This window comes from Carassius gibelio, chromosome B2, assembly GCF_023724105.1.
Source record: "Carassius gibelio isolate Cgi1373 ecotype wild population from Czech Republic chromosome B2, carGib1.2-hapl.c, whole genome shotgun sequence".
Lineage (NCBI taxonomy): Eukaryota > Metazoa > Chordata > Actinopteri > Cypriniformes > Cyprinidae > Carassius > Carassius gibelio.
This window is the reverse complement of record NC_068397.1, coordinates 6993691-7018394: the sequence shown is the minus strand read 5'-3', so window position 1 is coordinate 7018394 and position 24704 is coordinate 6993691. Positions and strand designations below refer to the sequence as shown.

At 38.0% G+C, this 24704-nt stretch overlaps 1 protein-coding gene across 1 annotated transcript in view; it reads left to right on the top strand.

Annotated features, from left to right (window-relative positions):
* The window catches only part of LOC127951183 (alpha-N-acetylgalactosaminide alpha-2,6-sialyltransferase 5-like), a 48689-nt gene extending 26264 nt beyond the window's left edge, over positions 1-22425 (top strand). Inside the window, exons 3-5 of the mRNA XM_052548935.1 lie at positions 3196-3608; positions 18761-18868; positions 20583-22425. Coding sequence (XP_052404895.1) covers positions 3196-3608; positions 18761-18868; positions 20583-20829 — 768 coding nt within the window. The 3' untranslated portion in view covers positions 20830-22425. The remainder of the gene's footprint in view (positions 1-3195; positions 3609-18760; positions 18869-20582) is intronic.
* Positions 22426-24704: the final 2279 nt, after the last annotated feature.

The following is a 24704-nucleotide window of genomic DNA, read 5'->3' as shown; positions in this document are numbered from 1 at the left end:
GTGTCCCAGGGCAGATTTAAATGCTCACATGTTGACAGTTGTTGGACAATGACTAAGGAATTGCTATTGTGCTCATTTAACCCTCACTATTGCTCAAGAGTCTCCCTTGCAGCTATCGACTACATCGGGACATTTATCAGCAGTTAAACAAAGGATTTTGGGCAACACAGGAAGCTCATGTGGCCCACAAGGATTTCAGCTGATCCCAGCCTCATTAACATTATGTCATTGGAGCAGCACCTGTGTCTTCTTTGACCTGCGGCTGAGTTTCATTACCTAGAGAGCATCGGACGCCAAGAGGAGACGCATTCAAATGTCGCAGCACTGCCTGCAGAATGCATGGCGCCATTTGTTATTATTTCCCTCACAGCAGATGCCTTCATCCAGGACAAATTACGCAATGCTGGCAGCGCTCTTTGCATATTATTGATTTAAAGAGCGTGACAGAGGATGGGGAAGAGAAATTTAACCGTAAATGCAACACTTCCTTGAGAAGCAAAGATGGGCCTTTATTCCTGAAACACTTTATCCCCCAAGGATGGGACTGAAGGGACTGTGTCCTTATCACTGTAAGAATACCAATGGTGCTTTTATGTCGGCTTGGAATAATTCATGGAAAGCTGTAGAGAATGGAAAGCCACTCAGTGGAATAATATGTGGTTTGAATGTGGAGATGTGTAGAAGCAGGACGGATTTTAAAACTATTCAAGGTCAGGAGGCCTAAATTACTAACCTCTTCATTTATATCTGACCAACAAGATGTTGTGAATAAAGATATCCTCAGGCAAAATTGCACTGCCTATGTCAATAATATATTTGAAACTAGAACATTTTCCTCTTAATAGATCTTTTAATTTGAAGAGCCTCCATTGTTTCTCGGTGCATTCTGCCAGACCTATAACCCAGAGTAACAAAAGACAAAATTAAACAGTTGTTTATTCATTTACGGATGTTTCTTCACCAGTGGACACTTGGTCCTTGTGGAAAATAAACTAATAAGCTACTTTTTTTTAATAATTTCTCTTAAAACACAGTATTTACACTCTCTTCTTTAATCAAATAGTTCATTTTTTTTTAACCAACATGTCATTTCCACTACATATGTTGTATATTAAATGGATAGTTCACCCAAAAATAAAAATGCAGTGTCTATTTACATTAAGTGCAAATAGCCCACCTTATTGGCAGAGGCTATTTATGTTAACTCTGTCCACCAGCGTGTGATTGGGGTAGTCAAAACTACAAAAGACATGTAAAACATCAGATCTACTGGCGTTAATAGTAAGATGTGAGCTTTTGCAAAAAAGAAAAAAAAAATGTTTTGCCTTTCCAAATCTCATATCTAAACGGGAAGGCAGTCATTTTCCATGAAAATTAAGGAATTAATCAAAAAGTAGAAAATAAATTATAGGGTACAGTGTAAGTGTAGGGATGGCTTTATTGTCCCAATAAAGTAGCATCCACTTAATAATTTGAATTAAAATGATAATTTACACTCAATATGTTAATACTACTATTTTCCCTCTGTGTAAATAGAATCAATTGACATTTTCCCTTAGTGTAAATAGCATCAATCGCTATTCACACTTAAAAATGCTCTGTCATCATCATACTCATCCTTATGTTGTTCCAAACCTGACTTTCACTTTTGGGTGAATTATCTCTTTAATATCATTGTTTGATATATATATATATATATATATATATATATATATATATATATTTGCATAACTTAACAGAATTACAGGATGATTAGAAAAGACACAAAATACAAATATTTTGCTTATTATGTTCTGGTCAAAATATTTGCTCTAAATTTTGTATAGTAAATTTCATAGTATTTTGTTTGTAATGCAGGAAATGATGCCTGTAAATTGTTGTTGCTGTTAACAAAAAATGTCCTGGTGTAAAGTTTTCACAAACAGTTTTAATTTGTACTTTATATAACAAAAAGAAAAAAAACAGAAATCTCCACACCCTGGGCCCAGGGCCGTCGCCAGAACAAACCCAATGGGGGGGCATTTAATTTTCATAGGGGGGCACACTTTTTTTAATGATCTGAGACAGACCATAACAACAACCCATATTAGGCTATAACTAAAATAGACCACAATAGTCTTGTTTTGTTCAATTATTCAAATAAAATACTTAACCGTATGATCTCAACGTCTCTACTACGGCGTGCGCAGCCAGAGCGACGGCAATCACGTCATCACTAGTAGTAGGCCCATTCATAATTAAACCCCCTGCTCTGTCTACGCTGTGAATTTGTGTCTCATTAGACAAATTCTCCATTTCTACCATCTCATTAGCTCCAGAGTCGTCTCCACACACATTGGTGTTGGTCAAAGTCGTCTTTTTCACCGACGACTCTTTAAACCACTTTCTTATATCCATACTGTAGCTTTTCTGTACAACCACCAAAAATTTATTCTGAAATCGCATGCAATGCGCAGCTCAGCTGCGCAAAGGAATTGCGTATAAACAATACAATACTGTATGCTTAACTAAATGAATTGCATGATTTATATATACATATACATATACTTGCAGACAAACTGCATATTGTAATTTGAATTAATAAAACTTCTAACACAAAAATAACATATTGAAAGGTCTGCTGCTGGAGACTTGCCATTGGCTGTTGTATTTGAATAATTAATGAGGTAGGTCTTTGCAAGGTTTGGGTGCTGTTTTGGGATGTTTTAACAGTCATTTATGAATATAATTATATTTAAAATTATGTTCTGTGTAAAAATGTGGTGAATAATGAATTGTCTGAATCATTTCTGAAGGTAATGTGTTATGCATTTCTAGTGTTACCGTTGTAGTGATTACTGTTCCTGTGAGCCAAGTTCTGCTAAAACAAAGTCATTCTTGCTATGATCTAAATCAATAACATGTAATAAGAAATGTCTAATGCAAATTTGTAAAATTGTTCTGTGCGTAACGTTTAGGGGCACTGCCCCCCGATGCCCCCCCTTGACGACGGGCATGCCTGGGCCATAAAAGTGTAGTTACAGCATTGAGGTTTAACTTGTTTGCCTTGGACTGGTACACCAGGGTTTAAATTTGCTTAGCCACGTGCACACTATTTAAATTAATACTGTATATAGACTCTGTATGAAATATTGACTATTTTTTGACTGGTTTTATACTTGCATGGAGCTAATCTTTCCACTCTCTTCCCCACAGCCTCTGAAGATGCACTGCAGGAGCTGCGCGCTGGTCACCAGCTCGGGTCATCTTACCAGTGGGGGTCGTGGAAAAGAGATCGATCAGGCGGAGTGTGTCATCCGAATGAATGACGCGCCCACGGCCCATGGCTACGGGGTTGACGTGGGTCACCGCACGAGCCTGAGGGTCATCGCTCATTCCAGCATGCAGAGAGTGCTGCGCAGCCGCCATGAACTCCTGAACTCCAGTCAGGACACGGTCTTCATCTTCTGGGGACCCAGCAGTTACATGCGACGTGATGGGAAGGGGCTGGTTTATAACAATCTGCGGCTTATGAACCAAGTGCTGCCCAAACTCAAGGTCTATATCATCTCCTGGCAGAAAATGCTCCAGTTTGATGAACTATTCAAGAGAGAGACTGGCAAAGACAGGTAACAGCATTTTATTATGTTTTATAGAGCCAATTTAAAAATGTTATTATTTGATAAGAGGCCAATTTTACTATCTGTAATGATACGGTTCAGGAAAATAAGCTTAAATATGTGATGATACACTACTTTGATGTTTCATTGTATAAAGGCAAAATATTTTCAAACCCATTTCTCAACTAAAATGGGTCTGCAGAACCCAGTTATCTGAAGGCATGCATTTACATGACTGAGATAGCAGACGTTTTCATCAACGTGCCAATATTATCCATGTGACATGCCCTAATTTTTTATGACCTATTTTTATTTTAAAAAGGTATTAGAATAGAGTCCTAGAATAGAGTGTGCAGAGGCCATTCTTATTCCACATTTATTGCTCTCTGAGAAGACCAGCCCCTTTTTCCTTTCAACTCTAGGATCACATGGGAAATCAGTTCGTGTGGGATTCTAGATTTGAACATTAAGCCAAGATCTCCACTTAATCAAAGCAAGTGTGTGTGCGCAGCGTAGTGTGTTTTCAGTGAATGGGGGGTTTAATATATTCATTTTTGTCTGCGCAACATGAATTTGTCATTCACTTTTAAAAATAAAGGTTCTTTATTAAAACATATATTATTTTATGCATTATATGCGGCAACAGCTTTTATCACTTTAGTCTCTTAGACTGTGTATTTATTTGATGTCTGTGCACTGACGTGGAAGCGTTCAGCGTTAAAACCTGCGACTTTACCTGTGCAACTTCACTGAGCAATGAAACTGGCAATGCACTTAAATATAATTTTTATCTTCCCTTTACACACTCTCCTTTAATGTCCTCTCTTTTCCACCTCTATCATGTTTTTCCAAAACATTCCGGTTGTCTCTCAACAATGCTCTAACATCACACGCAAACGGAAACACCTTGCTAACCTGCATCCTATCTCTACATCTTCTACTGCACCTCTTTCTTACTCTGTGGGTCTCTGGATTTGTCAGGCAACTGTCAACAAAGCAGACTTCATTTCTGTTTTTTCTTTACAATCCACACTCGTCTTGGGCTTGACTTAGACCTGAATTCATCCAGAAGACTCAGCAACCCCAGCTGCTCTATCTAACAATTTATCTTTCTTTCACAGCCCCCAAACCCCGGTCAGGGGTGTGTTTCCTAAAACCAACAGGTTAGCAACTATGGTTTTGGGAGACGCACCCCAGGTTGGTCGGGGTGGGGGCAATAGTCTGCTAATTTCAAACAGTTGTAAATACTAAACCATATTTGCATTGCATTTCTATTGCATTCTGGCTGTGTCCCCTTGGTTCATTCATTTTGGTCGATGGTCATGAGCATGCTCTCAGATATTGTCAAATTTAGCATCCCGGTTTGTCCCAAAATAGCTTTACTGGGAGACACTTCTAGACTACAAATTTCTAATCAGTTTAAACCATGTTAATTGATTGCACTGACTGTAGCAAATAAAACCTTCATACTTAACTGGAAAGAGAGGAACAGATCTTTCAAATTATTACTAGTACATTTAAACTTAGAGCAATTAACGGCATTTGCACACAACATTGTTCCTTCCAAACAAACTTTGTCCCCTTTTGTTCAATTACTATACTTTGAATTTTACATAAATTCAAATTTGATTTTTTTTTTCTTTACATATATTTTATATATATTTTATATAATGTGTACAGTACATACTGGATCTGCATATATTATTACTATTTGTATTACTACTACTGTTATTATTATTATTATTTGATTATACAAACTTTTTCTTCTCACATGCATTCAAAGGCTTGGGATTATTGCTGCATAACACATTGCATGTTTGTCCATATGTTTGTCTTTGGTTTTGGTATATTTTTGTTTTGTCTTCTGTTATGTCTACTTTATATATATGTTGAAAGGAAAAGGAAAGGAAATACTCAACCCACTCTCCCCTGTGCATTTGAATATCATGCAATAACTGTAACAGTTCCTATAAAACTCCAGGTTATTGTAATTTACTGCCCTCCTAGGCGGATTCTAGCCAACTTCCTAGAGGAGCTGGATTGGCTGTTGTCCTTATTCCCAGAGATGGCAGTCTATGGCAACTTCAACATTCACCTGGACAAGCCTTATTCAACAGACCTCCATTCACTCCTTGCTTCATCCCAAATGCCTTACTACTACAAGCATGCACAAATCAGGCAACCAACTAGAACCACTGCATATCTCTGACCATTTCTTCATTACATTTTAACTACATTTTGTTACCTGTATTCCACCAACCCCTATACCGGTTACCTATAGACAAAACCTATGCTCCCTTTCTTTCCTCTGAAGTATCTTCCTCTCTTCCCTAACCTAGCCATTTCTCATCTCTGGATGTAAATGCAGCAACTGACACTTTATGCTCTACTTTAACCCCTTGTCTAGGCTAGATTTGTCCTCTCTCCTCAAGGCCAGCACAGGTTGCCCCTTCTAACCCCTGGATATCCAATGTTCTTTGTGAGCATCTGACCAATGAAAATATCCATCAGACCAGAGTATGTATCAGTCTTTGCTTTCAGCTTTTCTGTTAAACTCCATACTGCCGAATCTTCATACAGTATTTCCACAACAAGATCAACAGTGCTCCAGACACACGTAATCTCTTCAAAACATTTAATTCTCTCGTCTGACCCCCTCCACCACCTCTCACCACTTCTATAAAACAGCTGATGATTTCGACACATTCTTCACAGACAAAACTAGAACAATCAGTAGTCAATTCTCAGCCCCCACACACATGACCTCAAACCAACCACACTCACTGCTAGAACTCTTCTTCTGTCCCCTTACTGAGGCAGAAGTATCAAATCTTCTCCTCTCCAGCCATACTTCAACATGCCCTCTAGACCCAGTCCCCTCATACTATCTCCAAGCAATCTCTACTACACTCTTACATCACTCACATCATCAACACATCTCTCCTCACAGGCACTTTCTCCAATGCATTCAAGCAGGTTCTAACCACACTGCTCAAAAAACCTATTATAAACACTTCACTTTACAGATAGCTACAGACCTGTCTCTCTCCTTTCATTCATAGAGAAAACCCTTGAACGAGTTGTTTTCAACCAGGTAACATTGTTTCTTTCACAGAACAACAAACTGGACACTAACCAGTCCGGTTTCAGGAATGGCCATTCAACTGAGACTGCGCTATTGTCTGTCATGTAAGCGGTGCAAATTGCAAAAGCTGATTCCATATAATCTGTTCTTACTCTGCTGGATCTATCTGCTGCCTTTGACACTGTAAATCATCAAATCCTCCTGTCTATCCTCTCCTCATTGGGCATCACACCGATTCCACTTTGCTGGTTTGAATCCTGTCTTACTGGTAGGTCTTTCAGGGTAGCCTGGGGAGTGGAGGTATCCAAAGCACATCAACTGGTCACTGGGGTTCCTCAGGGATAAGTTCTTGGACCCCTGCTCTTCTCCATATAAGTTGTGACATTTGCCAAGTATGGTAACCCATACTCGGAACTGATGCTCAGCATTTAACCAATCCAAGTGCACACATACAGCAGTGAGTAGGGAATACACACGCCCAGAGCAGTGGGCAGATTTTTGTTTCAGCTCCTGGGAAACAATTGGGTGTTCAGTGCCTTGCTCAAGATAACTTCAGCCATGGGATTTGAGGGTGTAAAAGAGCGCTGTTCATTCACTTCCCCCACCTAAAGCTCCTGACAGCAATGAGACTCGAACCTGTGGGCCACAGCTGCCCCAGTATACACTACATCACTGAATCCTATCATACAGGCATATGGCTTCTTCTACCATTGCTATTCTGATGACACACAGCTCTATCTCTCATTTCAACCAGATGATCCAAGGGTAGCTGTACGGATCTCAGGCTGCCTGGTGGACATCTCCGCATGGATGAAAGAACATTACCTACAGCTCAACCTGGCAAAGACTGAGCTTCTTGTCTTTCCTGCCACTCCAACTCTACAGCATGATTTCACCATCCAGCTAGGTTCTTCAACAATTACCCAATAAACTTCGGTCAGAAATCTTTTGGGTCAGCCCTTTCTAACAGAGCATTCGGCACAACTTCTTGTCCAGGGCCTTGTCATTTCTAGTCTGGACTACTGCAATGTTTTTCTGGCTGGACTTCCATAAAGCAAAATCAATCCTATATAAATGATTCAGAATGCAGTGGCACGATAGGTATTTATCAAGCCCAAAATAGCCCATGTTACACCTCTCTTTATCTTCTTGCACTGGCTTCCTGTTGCGGCATGCATCAAGTTCAAGGCATTAATTCTTGCATATAGAACAGTCACAGGCTCTGCACCCGCCTACTTCCACTCACTATTTCGAATCTACATCCACTCCAGAAGTCTGAGATCCGCTAGTGAGCGATGCCTCATGTTACCATCACAGACAGGCTCAAAATCACTTTCCAAAACATTCTCATTCACCATTCCTGGCTGGTGGAATGATCTTCCCATCCCTATCCAGAATGCTAAGTCCCTGACACTTTTCAAGTGACAACTGAAAACTCACCTCTTTCGACACTATACTTGACTTCATCATAAATTAAATAAATAAATAAAAACAAATATATATATATATATATATATATATATATATATATATATATATATATAGTCTTTGTCTTTACTTATTCCTTCGCTTTCAAGTTTGTACTTATTTGAACAAATGCCTGAAACTTGATATTATGAGCACTTCCTGACCTGTGTCTGTTTGTATGAAAGTAAAACAGTAGCTAAACTTGAGAGCTTGTTGATCTGAATGTGAGAAATTTTGAGAAAAGCTTAATCTTTTAATTTGCACACACTGACAATGATAAAAACACCCATGTTTTGAATTGGAAGTTGCAGATTAATAGTTACAAATGTGTTGAATGACATTCACATAAAGAAAATGACATACACAAATGTTTACAACATTTTTATGAAGGTGAATGTGAGGCAAATTGTAAAGCGCTTTGGATGGCCATGCGGTCTGTTGAAAGCGCTATATAAATGCAGTCCATTTACCATTTACTTTTGCACTTTACTTAAGTTTCGCTGCAAAACATTAAGTCAGCACTTACAACCTCTCAGATCTGGCAGTACAAGTTAAAATCCTAGCGCTTTGACTTTTGTTACTCCTTTTGCGGTACTCCTGTTGCACAACTCACTTGTGCACTTGAACTTGTATGTGCAGATGTTAGAGCGCAGAGCCAAAGGAGGGGGTTCATGTGTGAATGAAGACATTTTATTGAACGATGCCTGACCAATAAACAAAGCCAGCCATTGCGACTTGCCAAGAAAGAAATTTGTATTTTATGCATATGTATCTGTTATTTGTAAAACACTGCAAACTATTTTCACTGAATATTTTTATCTTTTACATGATTTTAAGACACTGCATTCATCTTATCATTCAGGTATTATCTGGTAGACAAATAATGCAACATCTTTTATATATGTATATCCTATTGCATATTGCATAATATCGTAATATTGCATATTGAGTAGTATCGCTGTACCAGAGGCACTGAGAAATAGTTGTAACAGGCTTTGATCTCACCGCCACGTGGTCACGTGGTCACGTGGTTCATGAAGCTATCAATAGTTCCAAACAACAGCCAGGACAGACAGCAGTTTCACTATATTTGCAATGATTTCTAGTAATTATTAACACATAATACACTGTGTGCAGAATTATTAGGCAAATTAGTATTTTGACCACATCATCCTCTTTATGCATGTTGTCTTACTCCAAGCTGTATAGGCTCGAAAGCCTACTACCAATTAAGCATATTAGGTGATGTGCATCTCAGTAATGAGAAGGGGTGTGGTTTAATGACATCAACACCCTATATCAGGTGTGCATAATTATTAGGCAACTTCCTTTCCTTTGGCAAAATGGGTCAAAAGAAGGACTTGACAGGCTCCGAAAAGTAAAAAATAGTGGGATATCTTGCAGAGGGATGCAGCACTCTTAAAATTGCCAAGCTTCTGAAGCGTGATCATCGAACAATCAAGCGTTTCATTCAAAATAGCCAACAGGGTCGCAAGAAGCGTGTGGAAAAACCAAGGCGCAAAATAACTGCCCGTGAACTGAGAAAAGACAAGCGTACAGCTGCCAAGATGCCACTTGCCACCTGTTTTGCCATATTTCAGAGCTGCAACATCACTGGAGTGCCCAAAAGCACAAGGTGTGCAATACTTAGAGACATGGCCAAGGTAAGAAAGGCTGAAAAACGACCACCACTGAACAAGACACACATGCTGAAACGCCAAGACTGGGCAAATAAATATCTCAAGACTGATTTTTCTAAGGTTTTATGGACTGATGAAATGAGAGTGAGTCTTGATGGGCCAGATGGATGGGCCCGTGGCTGGATCGGTAAAGGGCAGAGAGCTCCAGTCCGACTCAGACGCCAGCAAGGTGGAGGTGGAGTACTGGTTTGGGCTGCTATCATCACAGATGAGCTTGTGGGGCCTTTTCGGGTTGAGGATGGAGTGAAGCTCAACTCCCAGTCCTACTGCCAGTTTCTGGAAGACACCTTCTTCAAGCAGTGGTACAGGAAGAAGTCTGCATCCTTCAAGAAAAACATGATTTTCATGCAGGACAATGCTCCATCACACGCGTCCAAGTACTCCACAGCGTGGCTGGCAAGAAAGGGTCTAAAAGAAGAAAAACGAATGACTTGGCCTCCTTGTTCACCTGATCTGAACCCCATAGAGAACCTGTGGTCCATCATGAAATGTGAGATTTACAAGGAGGGAAAACAGTACACCTCTCTGAACAGTGTCTGGGAGGCTGTGGTTGCTGCTGCACGCAATGTTGATGATGAACAGATCAAAACACTGACAGAATCCATGGATGGCAGGCTTTTGAGTGTCCTTGCAAAGAAAGGTGGCTATATTGGTCACTGATTTGTTTTTGTTTTGTTTTTGAATGTCAGAAATGTATATTTGTGAATGTTGAGATGTTATATTGGTTTCACTGCTGAAAATAAATAATTGAAATGGGTATATATTTGTTTTTTGTTAAGTTGCCTAATAATTATGCACAGTAATAGTCACCTGCACACACAGATAACCTCCTAAAATAGCTACAACTAAAAACAAACTAAAAACTACTTCCAAAAATATTCAGCTTTGATATTAATGAGTTTTTGGAATCATTGAGAACATGGTTGTTGTTCAATAATAAAAATATTCCTCAAAAATACAACTTGCCTAATAATTCTGCACTCCCTGTATGCATTGATTATGCATGGATAACTACGCTGACTATGCTTTACAATAGCATTTTATTCTGTGGAATGAAACAGCATTAATATGTTCTCGTACTCCTTAGCAGTCAGATGTGACTAACACCATAATTGTAACTTTTAACCAATAAAATAACTGTTCTACATTTTAGCTCAGTTCTGTTTAGTTATTTGAAGAGATTTTGGTACTACATAATATGCGCAATAATGTAAATATAACATTCTCTAATATGCTTATTATTTATATTACAATTAGTGTAATATTTAGGGTTAAAATAGAGAAAACATTATAAAATTCCAGTGCAAAGAGGCAAATTAGAGGCATTTGGTGGCCAGAAAGATAATATTCATATGTAATGCCATCTTATGGATGTTTAATAAATACATATATTTAGCTCTACTCTAGTTGCTCAAAACAGTATTGCTGGTCATAACTGCTTATTTTTTAGGTTTTGCTTTTAAGTTAGATATAAATTTTTTTAATGTTGCATTTAAAAAGTTTAATTACTAACAAGCAAATTAGGAATTTAACCCAATAAAGAAGCTTAAATTAATTTTTACAAAATATAAAAATAATAAAAACAACAAGAGTTATGTTGCAACTCGGGTACAGTGATATGCAGTGGGATATACATATGAAAGATGTTGCATTATTTGTCAACCATAATACCTGAATGACCATATGAATTTAGTGTCTAAAATCCTGTCAAAGCTAAGGATATTCAGTGAAATTGTTTGCAGTGTTTTACAAATAACTGATAAATATAAGACATCTTTCTTTCTTGGCAAGTCGCGATGGCTGTCAATGTAAATTTAAATATAGAAATTTAAAATAACTGTAGTGACAGCATGTAACAGGATTTCTCAACTCTGGATCTCAAGGTCCACTTTCCTACAAAGTTTAACTCCAATCTTGACCAACTCACTTGCCTGTAAGTTTCTAGTAATCCTGTAGGCCTTGATTCACTTGTTCGGGTGTGTATGATTAGGGATGGAACTAAAATCTGCAGGAAAGTGGACCTTAAGGGTCAGAGTTGAGAACCCCTTGCTTATAACCAGGAATTTTCAAGATTTAAAAATAGACAATAAAGCACCAGTCATGTAATCTTATTAATATTCAGTGAGCCATGCTTTTCTAGTGTAGGATTTGCTGTAGGTAATCATTTTGATAATACATTTAAAACAGTTCTTGCAAAAGGTGTTCACAAAGACATTTTAAGAGCATTTCTGTCTTTGTAGAGGCATCATAAATGCAATCCTATAATTTGCACTACCCATATACAATATTAAATAAACAACAATACTAGACATCAAAATTTGGCAAGGCTGCATACTGTAATATGAACAACCAAAATACACTGATTTAAGTCTCATGAGACAATGTAAAAACCTGTATGTGTGTAATTCACTACAAAGAACCAGTTCATATACATTTGTGAGCAATGTAATATTTTGTAGATTTTTGCCTGTGTAAATTATCAATCATAAAATGAATGTATGAAACTGAATGAACATATGAAACTGTTTATTCAACAGTGGTGTCTTGTCACGTAGATGCCTTTTTATAAAAGCAATAAACTTGTGTAGTCATGTTGTGGACACCCATTACCTGTGGTAAAAAACACTGTAATGCATGTTGTCTCATTGCTTATTGCCTTTTTGAAGGGTCATAGGGCCATAAGAACCTGAACTGTACTTACAGTTAAACCCCAAGACTACTTCTAAAGTAATTCAGGCTTATGGTGTTATAATTTGTGCTTTACAAATCATGTAAATAGTTATGCACAAGAACTTGGCAATGGGGAGGCAGTGTCTTTGCTCTCTGGCCTGGCAGTGACAGCCCTGCGGCACAAACACAAACATAGCCCAGTGTTCTGGCATTTTGTTTTTCCACAACTTAGCAGTTCAGTTTTCTCCTCTTCGGTTCGCTTCTAAACAATACTGCTTTGGAGAATGCGGTCTATTAGAATGTGTTCATAGGGATTCTGGGCATTGATCTAAGCAATATGTTTCCATGATATCTGGATAGTATTTGCTGGATATTGATCAATAACTGTTATGTTTGGACAAGCATATATGTTCAATGTTGTGGCGTTTAGACTTGAATTCTTTTTTAGATGCAGAGGCGGTGGTCATCCTCATTTTGCCCTTATGAGAAGTCTCATGTTATACTGTACCACACATACTTCTGTAAGAACAATTCATGCACTAAATATCATTATCCTCTAATAAAAGACAAAATGTTTATCGCCATGTACATTACAGAATTTTTTTTATTTCTTCTGAAGATGCATTGAAAGATACTAGAACAAAATAGTTCACTGTATTTATTATTTTATTTAACACTCAAATGACACAGGATCTTCTTTATCCTTTAATGGTTTCTGAGATTATAAGATAAATTAACCTTCATCTGGCAGTCATAAATAGTTGAAATATTGAGTCAAACATCATATATTTGCACTTCAAATACACCTGAAATTTCAGAAAATCCACTTCCACCTCATTAATACATGAGTAAGCCTTGTACTGTATATTTTTCAGTTTATATCTCCTCTATTAAAATAGGCAGTCATAAAGCAGGCGGTAATTTGCAATGCTCTTGGTAGATCATTACTGAGATGAGATGTTGCGTCTGTGTTCTTTAATGTGCACCTTGTCCGAATTTTACATTTCCCATCCATGCTGCTATGGAATTGCGCTTTTACGATAATTTGCCCTGCTTAGTAAATCTGGCCTTAAAAGTTAGATTGGTTTATGAAGTGGCACAAAAACAGCCAGTCAGAACTTATTTGATGTTTGATTAGGGTTTACTTGATTTCTTTAAATATAATGCATTATTTAAATAAATAATAACATAAATGTATTATTAATTGTAACCACATTTATAAAAACTTACTTATACATTCATTTTTGCACCCTTAGAAAGTAAAATGCATTGAAACTATTAAATGATGCATTTTAACTTTGGTTACAATTATTTATGGAAATATATAATGAATTGATGATGATCATCTTTATAATGCATTAAGCAAAACTTCAAGAAATTTGTTACATTTAGCCGACGCATTTATCCAAAGCAACTTACAATTGCTATATATGTCAGAGGTCGCACACCTCTGGAGAAAACTAGGGGTTAAGTTTCTTGCTCAGGGACACATTGATGTGAAGAAATTTGAAATCATTTAAGAAAGGGTTAAAAATAAATATAAACATGCTTATACTGTAAATGACAGTAAAAAGTATTTTTCACAAATTTTTAATACAAATATAATTAAAAAGGAAGCAAACACTAACCAACAGGGCACTCAGAATTCTAGGAAATGTTTGTGCATTGTGAATCACGTTTTCAAAATAAAGCCAAGGTAGCACTTATTTTACATAAAGCACACAGTAAAAATGACATGAATATGACATTGGGCAAAAACATGAAGAGCAGCATTATTTGAAATAACAAGTTTAAAGTTTGTCGATCCATGTCTCAATGAAGCTGAACTCTCTCTGTTCGCATGGACCAACTGTCATGAAGAGCATTCGACTAAGTTTGCAAGGTTTTGAAATTAGATATTCATTAATAATAATATAAAGATTTGTTTAAATTTATATAATTGCTTATTTGCTGAAAGCTGAATGCAATTGAGAAAATATTATAATGTTTGCCTTTCTATTACTAACAATATAAAAGCATAATGCTCATTATAATGCTTTTTTGTATAAATTTTAATTCCTTTGTTTAACAGTTCTATCTGATTATTAGACAAATAAGTGAAGAAGGGAGAATGTGTGCACTGTGTGCTCAAATGCTGACATTCTCAGCGCCGTCAAAATAAAAGTCCCGCCATGAGCGCATCAGCCAAACCTACCAAAAACCTATTGACCTAAGCTGATATTTGAAAAAATGACAAATATCGGCCGATATATTAGCCTTGGTAATATATATCGGTCTACCAAAACCTGCCATCATTCTAGTGTAACTAAACGAGCCAATGGACATTGGAATGTGGAATTTGAATCTGGCTGCCACACCCCGCAGCACGGGTATAAGAGGCAGAAGGTGCACTGCATTTATTCATCATTTCGCTTCAAAGCGGAGCGGTGGTGCATCACTACTGCTCATCTCTTTGAGTGTTTGCAGAAAGCGAGTGCGGGCATTACGGCAGACAGCAGTGGTGGTCACGGTCTCACTGGAATCATCCAACATGCAGACAGCCACACCAGGTGTGTGTGGTATCCAGCTGCATGCTTCAGCACTAAAAATGAGAAATCCCTAAAAGAGCAACATGGATTAACATGTCTTTTTAAAGGTGCCTTGGGTGGTGTTGGCGCAGTGGATAAGACACATACCTTTGGTGTGAGCGATCTGGGTTTGAATCCACTGTGAGACACCAATGTGACCCTGAGCAGGACACTTAACCCCTAGTTGCCCCAGAGGTTTGCGATCTCTAACATATTTATATAGAAATTTTAAGTGGCGTTGGATAAAAGTTTCTGGATGTGGTACTTACCTGGCAACGTCACGATCGCTACCTCGTGTCTGTGCATTAAGCACACTGAGGAAGTGTTTGTGGATAGTACATGTTCTTTGTGTGGGGAGAGTGGTGATACCCGATTCTGACTCAGAGATGACAGCTATGCTTTCCCGTTGTTCCCATACTTTGAGGCTGGATGATTGGTTCAACAGTGGGGATCGAGTTCTCAGTGCCTCCCTCCAGTGCATTAGGAGCTCATGGGATCCTGGAAGGCACCTTTTACTGCCAGAAACAAATAGTGCAGCTCCTCCTCCCTCACTGCCCTCGATAGTGGGTACACTTTGGGGTACACAGGCATTCCCTCGGTGGAGCGGTTTTTGGCCATGTAATGTTTCCCACGGCTGCTACCACTCTGCAAGGTGACCTGTGACTCTCCTCGCAGGCCTTTAAGTATTCTTCAAGGCTAACTGGCAGTGCTTATCGAACTTGTGGGGAGGCAACCTCTGGGCTTCACATCATGGGGTTATTGCAGGTTCATAAGGCAAAAGCCCTGAGGGACATGCACGAAGGTGGTCATGACCTGGCAGTTCTACATGTACTGCAGACCTTATTGCTTAGAGCAATAAAGGTAACCACACATTCTCTGGTCGTGCAACCGTGGTGGTCCAGGAGGAAATGTTTTGCTTCCACCCTGCTGACACAGCCCCTCAAACTGCTCGTTGCCAAGGGTGACCCTCTGCGTCCACCCCGCTCCCATGCAGCAGCAGCAGCCTTTAACTTGGCAGCGTCAAGATGCCTGACATAGGCAGGATGCCCAGCCAGTTCAGGTCCCTGCGAAACCTGGCAGCAAGCGCAAGAGGCCTCGAGACTGGCACTGTCTCTTGGAGCCTGGTTAGCACTCCCCAGTCCATCTCAGTGCCTTCTGCTGATTATCAGACTCGGCTACGCGATTCAATTAGCCCAGCGTCTCCCCATGTTCAGCCATGTTTTGTAAAACCTGACAAAACCCTGTGTTGCGTGCAGAAATCGCAGTCCTGCTGGTGAAGGATGCAATAGAGCCAGTCCCTCCAACCGATATGACGATGAGGTTTTACAGCCCTTACTTCATCAAAATGTTGATGCAGAAACACATTTTCGAATGCATCCATTCCCAAGACAGTTTTGTCTGTCCCTGTCACCCCATATATAGTCGTGGAGGTGGCTTTTGTTCCCTTGAGAACAGGGTGTTCGAAATTCTTAACTATCTTGATGACTGGCTCATACACAGTCTCGTGAACAGTTGTGAGCACACAGGGATGTAGTGAGTAACACCTCAGTCAGTTGTGACTGCACTGGATCCATGGCCAAGTCCCAAGGTGGGCATGGTTATGCTGCACTCACTGGGTTCAGATTACACTGGCCTGTACACTAAGCCTGTGGTCGGATCTTTAATTTCTTCTGGCAGGAGTGTCCCTGGAACAGGTATCAAGCGGTGGTTTTCACAGATGGCTTGGCAACTGGATGGGGAGCCACATACAATGGGCATGTGGCATAGAGGCTGACATTTTTTCGGGATTCCCGCGGGTCACGGGATTCCAATGGGAATCCCACAGGATTGGGAACAAAATGACTATTAATCACGGGATTGGGACGGGACAGGAAAAAATGTCAGCAGGAGTGGGCGGGACCAGGAATACACTTTGATCCCCAACTTTTATATACAAATATAGCCTACCTTTTATATAAATAAACTATAATCTAGTGGTGTGTGATATGACGATTTTTGATCGTGGACGATAAAAATGTCTCTACTATCTTTTTTTGAAAGAAATATCGTAGTACCATGCTGCAGCGCACATTCTATCAGCTGCAGTTCTTTTCCCTCCGTCATACACTGTACAACGCCACATGCATGGCATTCACAGTAGTGTTAACTAAACGCTAGAGTAAAGGCCCGTTCACACCAAGAACGATAACTATAAAGATAACGATATTAGTGTCCACACCAGCGAACGATATTGTCTGTGTATTCTAAGCAGACGCGCGTCTGCTGCTTTAAATTCTCGAGCTCATTACAGCAGGATTAATTCTGATTTGTTGGCAATGTTTTTATCGTTCATCAGAAAAAAAAAATCGTTCTGAAAGTGATTCCAACGATATCGTTTCTCTTTGCCTTTATCGTTATAGTTGTGGTGTGGACTCCGCTGTTCTTTAATATTGAGAACGATTTTTAGAACTATATCTTTACCGTTATCTTTATAGTTATCGTGCTTGGTGTGAACGGGCCTTTACTCTCTCATTTACATGTGCTTTTAAATGTTTCATTTGCGCGCTGCTCTGACCTGTGCTTTTTCTGAGCGTCACATACACCCGACCAGAGTATGTGAGTGGAGCGGTGTGAGTCTCACTCGCTCCAAGCGCGTTTCACCTTTGCTCCATCACAAGTACAATTGGATCTTTCCGATCAGAAGGTTATAATGACAGCAATAACCAAGCAAGAAGTTAAAAGCTAATTCTCAAGGAGTTTGTCTGTTCCTTTTACTGAATATTTTTGGGTTAAAGCATGATCATTTTAAAGCATGCATTTAAAAAAAAATAATAATAAAACGCAGCCTTATGAGCATTGTCAAGCAAAATCGATTCAAGAATTTGAGTGAACTTCACAAGGAATGAGGCTGGGGTCAAGGCATGCAGAAATTTGGCTACAGTTGTCGTATTCCTCTTGTTAAGCCACTCCTGAACCACAGACAATGTCAGAGGCATCTTACCAGAGGTCCAAAGTCCTCTTTTCAGATGAGAGCAACCTCCCCATTACAGAAAACCTGTTTGCATTGTTACACTTTCAGATGAACATTTAATATATAAAAAAAAAAAAACATTTTTTGTATGCCATGTCATGCCTTAGGTACTGCTTTTGAAGAAAAATAAAAAATGGGAAAACAGTATTGGGGTATTCAAAAACATGTTCTGCGTGAATGGCCCCTAACTGTGCAGAGGTTATAGTTTAGATGTTTATTAATTCCATTGGATATTCTAGAGCATGCACAAGAGATTATTTACATTGCATCTGCCAGACAGTGGATGCTCTGTTGTCTGAGGTAATTTAACAGTAATCAAAGGCTTCTAATCAATCACGTCCGGGTTGTTGTTCACTAATGCTGTTTGTTTTCCTTTATTAATGTGTTATTTGTCAAAGATTCACCAGGGCTTTCATGTCAGATGGCAGGTTGGCAGAACTGATGAGCAGTTGAGGATAACGTTCGGTTGTAGAAATGATCCTGACAGCTGGACAGCACTCTAAACGCAACAGAATCTTGGGCTTGTGTGTGTGGAATTTCGAACAGATATATCTTCTGGAATGTTAACTACAGCATGCCTCGCAGTTTGGTCTTCGATGTATTGTTTTCAGCAGACAGTCACACACACACACACACACTCTCTCTCTCTTTTTCTCTTTCAGGAGAATCTCTAACTCGTGGTTAAGCACAGGCTGGTTCACAATGACTATTGCCTTAGAGCTCTGTGACAGAATCAATGTGTATGGCATGGTTCCTCCGGATTTCTGTAGGTAAGTAAGATTTCACTGCTTTGCTTTTGGGTTTCAGCATAAGGTGAGGTCCAAAACTGAGACCATTAGTAAAGTATATTTTTTTTTATGTTGCATTTACTCAAAAATACAGTAAAACATAATACTGTGTAATTTTATAACAATTTAAAACTAGTCATTGTTTCTTCATTACATATGCTGCATTAGGCTATATAGCCTAATGACAAAAAAAAATTATAGAACGTTTAGCAAACACTGAAGAATCTAATAAAAAATAAAACAAAATAAAATAAAAGAGAGCCTCCGTAGCATAAAGCGAGGTAAACAGCAAAGATAAGCTTTTCAAAATGAAAACAAAAGAAAAAGAAAAGTAAAACTAAACTTGCTGCCGGAGAAGTGCTTGAATGTTTTGTTTTTTGTCTACAAGAACACCAACATGTTCACCTCTAGTTTAAGAAACAGTCTTTTACTTTACATTAGCGTGAAAACCATCAAAATTCGTGTCAGTTTTGCCGAGCGTACCTTTTCGATTCTGCTAACGCAGCGAGTATAAACCAGGCTATACACTCAATGTGCTGCACAGTTCAAACGAGTTCTCCTTTAATGTTTCTCATATGCAACAGAAATGGCAGCTTTTATGTGTGAACAATGCGGTGGTCACGCCAGTGCAACTGCTCACAAAATTTAGTTGGTCTCAGTCTGGAGACAATTACAATTAATAGTAAAAATAACAGGTTATTATTACTTTTTATATGATTAATAAAATGAATATTAAGAAAACGTGCCCACTCCATTTTGTAATAGGCCTATTCTTTAATTTTGTATTCAGTATGAAAAGGTGCATTTCTATTAAATGGCACGTCCATGTGGACATGGCGAATCAGAAAGCATTATTTATTAATAAATAATTAAAATGTATTATTTTACCCACACGTACAAAATCACTTTGCAGAATCCGGTGCTTGAGTTAATTGCTTTATGCGCGAGCTTGAGCTCGGAATGCCTATGTATTAAAGTATGGTTAATATATTATTATATTAATCAATTTAATATAACGTGCGACTAGTTGACTAAGAAAATCTTTAGTAGGGCAGGCCTGCTTAACACAAGGAAGCACTATATTTTTAAAATAAAATGGTATAATGACATCACGTAAAGTACGACAGCTGTAAATGACGTTGTTATTGCACTGCACAAGTTATGCATGCGTAAGAGGTCAAATGTTTTTTTCGATTATGAAGAATTATTTTTGATCTTGTTTTCCCTTTAATACATATCTTCCACAAGATATTTTTCTATATTACTTTTAAAAAGTGGAAGGGACAATATCGACCCTGGCAAAAAGCGGTGGGGACATGTCTCACCCATCCCACCAGAAATTACGCCTATGTGTAAATCACATGTTTCCAGTGTGGTCAAAGATCTGATCTTTCTGCGTGTTTGTTCAGGCAAGCCCTGCTGTGTACCAATGCTATGAGAAAAATAACTGAGAGCCAAAAATTAAACGATTCATTGTGATTCCCCGCTGAGGCATGACCTCTCCCCCCAGCCATTTTGCAACCATGATGTATTACATAAAATCAATTTATTTCCCTTGAAGCCAGTTATTCTCTGAACCAAATCAGGTTAATTGCCTTGAAAATGAATATCTAGCTCAAGATTAATTTGGGAATCAGGGAATGTAATGGTACCTTAACACTTTCCCCATTTTAATCTCTGCTCTCATTGTGTACAGGGAGTCTCAGCACCCCTCTGTCCCATATCACTACTACGAACCAATGGGCCCGGATGAATGTGCCATGTACATCTCCCACGAGCGAGGCCGGCGAGGCAGTCACCATCGCTTCATCACAGAGAAGCGGGTCTTTGCCAGCTGGGCTCGGATGTTCAACATTCATTTCTACCAGCCGGACTGGAGTCCGCCACCGTTACCGGGAAATAACACGGCAACCACAGCCTTTCCCCGATCGCAGAAGACGTGACTCTCACCAGAGCCTTCAGAGATCTCCAGCTGCCTCAGACGGATCACTGGCTAATTCCTGTTGCCGTGTGGATGGAGCTTTAAGTGTTGGATTGACTGAGAGAGAGACTGATGCAAGGAGAACTGATGCTTAAACCTTTCTTTTCTTTTGCACATTCTTTGTTTCTTTAGGTACAAAATGCATTCCAGTAGTCTGTACACATCCATATCCGGATCAAAGAGCTCTAGAGTGTATACGATCTGCCTGCAAAATGTGTACTAAAGACAATGTAAAACAGCATTTGCAAGTCATTTTACTTTGATAATATGAAATATTATTTAATGAAACATGATAGTCAATGACAGAACAGAATGATGGCACTTGATTTTATTCAACTTTGTGAAAAACAGTCTCAATTTACTGTGTGAGGTGATTAGAAGACATTAGCAGAACAAGAAAATGTCTTTTTTGGATTCAATTTTATGAAAGCTTATGAAGTTCGCAGTGAGGCCTGAAATGTGCACTAAGAAAGTAAAACAATGCCAATTTTTGGATTCGTGTTGACTTAACCCAACACTGTCCAGTGTATTAATGACGTTTACACTCTAAAAATTAAAGGTTACTTTATTGGCATTGATGGCTTCATGAAAAAAGTTTGACATCCATGGAAACTTTTTAACTGTAACAAACCTCTTTTACAGTGGAAAACAATCTTTAGATTATTCAAATATAAAGAAAATAATGGTTATTTTAAGATCTTTCTGTTCACAGAAAGGTTCACAGTAAAAAATTAGGTTACACTTTATTTCGATAGTCCACTTTAGACATTCTACTGACTATAAGTAATTTTGTAACCTACATGTCAACTACATATCAACTAAATATCAGAAATTTGCAACTACATGTCTACAAACTCTCAGAGTCGACTGTTGGGGTAGGTTTAGGGTTAGTGTTAGGGGTAGGTTTAGGCTTAGTATAAGTTGACAATAAGTTGACAAAGAAAGTGTTAGAAGATATTAAGCAGACAGTCTACTAATACTCTACTAACTGCTAGTTGACATGTAGTTGCAAAGTTACTTACTGCTAGTAGAATGTATAGAGTGGACTATCAAAATAAAGTGTTACCAAAAATTATATGGTCAGTCAGTCATGGCAATTTATGTTTTTACATTAAGTTGAAAAAAAAGTTATATGAAATGTAACTTTATTTAATTTAATTCAAGTTGATTATACTTAGTTCAGTTCATGACTTTCTTAAGTTTTAATTTGAAATGTGTTTTTTTTGTGTGTGTGTGTATTTTTTAACAAAACATTTTAGCATTGCTGTGAAGACTCCCTTTTGAAATTTTTAGGCATGCATAATATTTGAACATTTTTTAAAACATTATACTGAAATGTATAACAGGTGAATTTCAAAGTACAGTTTTTTTTACTTTAATTATTTTCCTATTTTATTATCCCAACTGACACTGGATTTGTATTTATTTATTTATTTATTTATTGCGGTGTTTGTTTTATGCTTATGCTCTCATTATTCTTTCTCAAGATAATTTAAATTTTCCAAACTCATTGTACAGCTGAAAGTGTGATTGTGAGACTGATTTAAAATGATTTAACATGAACAATAAACAGTTCTTTTGTTTAAAAAAATTATATGCAGTGTGATCAAGATTTCTCACATTTATCAAGGCTAAAAAAATCTAAGATGAATCCTGCTGGAATACGAAAGGATCCACAAGAAATTCAGTGGCATGAGGGCAACACAGAATATATGAAAAATGAAATCGAAACCCAACATCCATTATTTTTGTGGTAAGTCTGGAGAGGAGCATGTCAGAGGTGTACAGGATGCACACAGGTGTAATTACAGCCGTCACAGCAGGAGGCCATGCATCGTTGACCATAACCGCGCTGTATCTGTCCATCATGCAAATGTACACACGCGTCGGGACTGTTAAAGCAGCCATCGCATTAATGCGCCCCAGATGACTGACAAGTTGGCATTGCTGTTGAATGCACAAATGTTTGCAGATACGCTGCCCAGCTACGAGTGATGAGTCGGCCTATTATAGCTTGAATTATTGCAAAAGCTATGGTTGTATAAATGCTGAAATGCCTGTCCATCTTGAGGGGAAACATTATTTCTGTATGCTAAGAGCTGTGGAAGAAATTGTGTCATTTTGAAAAACAGCAAGTAGGAAATATGTTTCAAAATAAAGTCATTTCTATAATAATAGGTTGTTATCTTAATTGATCTGGCCACGATAATTGAGTTAAATTTTTATTTAAAAAAGAGAAATTGCAGCTTTAATTGACATTGGTAAATACATATAGGTTGTTATCTTAATTGATCTGGCTACGGTAATTGAGTTACATTTTTATTTAAAAAAGAGAAATTGCAGCTTTAATTGACATTGGTAAATACATATAGGTTGTTATCTTAATTGATCTGGCCACGATAATTGAGTTACATTTTTATTTAAAAAAGAGAAATTGCAGCTTTAATTGACATTGGTAAATACATAAAAGGTTAATTAAAGGAATATTCCAGGTTCAAAAGGTGTTCATTCAACAGCATCCCGATCTCACGGCAATTCGTAAATTTTTCACGAAATGGCTTATTCGTACGAATACGTACAACCACTCGTACAAATTCATACGATTTTTGCCAAATCGTACGTATTTTCCGAGTTGCACAATTCATATTCATGAATTTGTACGAATGACCTACACCTAACCCGGCCCCTAAAACTAACCATCACTGGGGTTTAGACAAATCGTATAAAATCATACGAGTGAGGTCGTACAAATTCGTACGAATAAGCCACCTCGTAAAATACTTACGAATTGGTTGTGAGATAGCATTGGAAATGTTGTTTACAATGCAGAATCATTTCAACTTGTTTTTTAAAAAAGCAAAAAATCAAGGCTGCAATGAGGCTCTTATAATAGAAGTTAATAGGGCAACTTTATGATTGATTAAAACACATGTGAAGCTTATAATTTTCTAAAAGCATGTGCATTCATTTTATTGTTACAACCTGTGTGTTATATACACACAACAGAGTTATACAGTTGTTTTATATATATATGAAACATTTTATTTCAGTTTGATTTGACTTAAATAAAATAAAAATAATACACACTAAAAAAGTACAACAAATTTAATAGAACTTTAAAATGAACATATATGTGAACACAAATGAATGATGCTGTACATTTGGATATATTTTACACATAAAAGTTTAGAAAAATGATGATGATCATCATCATTATTACCGACTCTAAAATCATGATTCAGTTGAGCTTAATTTACATTAAATCCACAAAAACTGGTGCTTTATGTATGTGTTCTTGTTAGTGTAACACAAGACCACTTTCTCATCTCCGGTTCTGTAGACAATCTTTGAAAGCAGAGAGAAAACACATTGAACAGAAGCTCAAGTGTGGCACTGTGGTAAGGTATTGAAAGAGAGAATTGGTGAGAAATAAAGCAATATAGGCCACTGCAGCTAGACCCAGATTACTACACCAGGAGTCTTTCTCTTGGTTAGTGTATTGATCTATGGTGGCCCAGCTATTTTCCAAACAGTGAGTCGCTGACTGAGAGACAAACGTCTCCGGCTCTGAGAAAACAGAGATGAAATCACAGGGTGTTGAGCTATAATTAAACCCCAAATATATGAGAAGTTAAACCAACCCTGGAATTACATGCTAGATGATTTTACATCAAAAAAACATGAATTGCACTGCAGAATCAAAAATAAGTGTTTTTTCCATCTGTGCCAGTTTATAATTGCACAAAAATCCAAAAGGTCTCGTCGCATGAAGCTGATATTATTTATTTAAAAAATAATTATAAAATAAATAATGCCTTTTAAATGGGCACTAAAGAA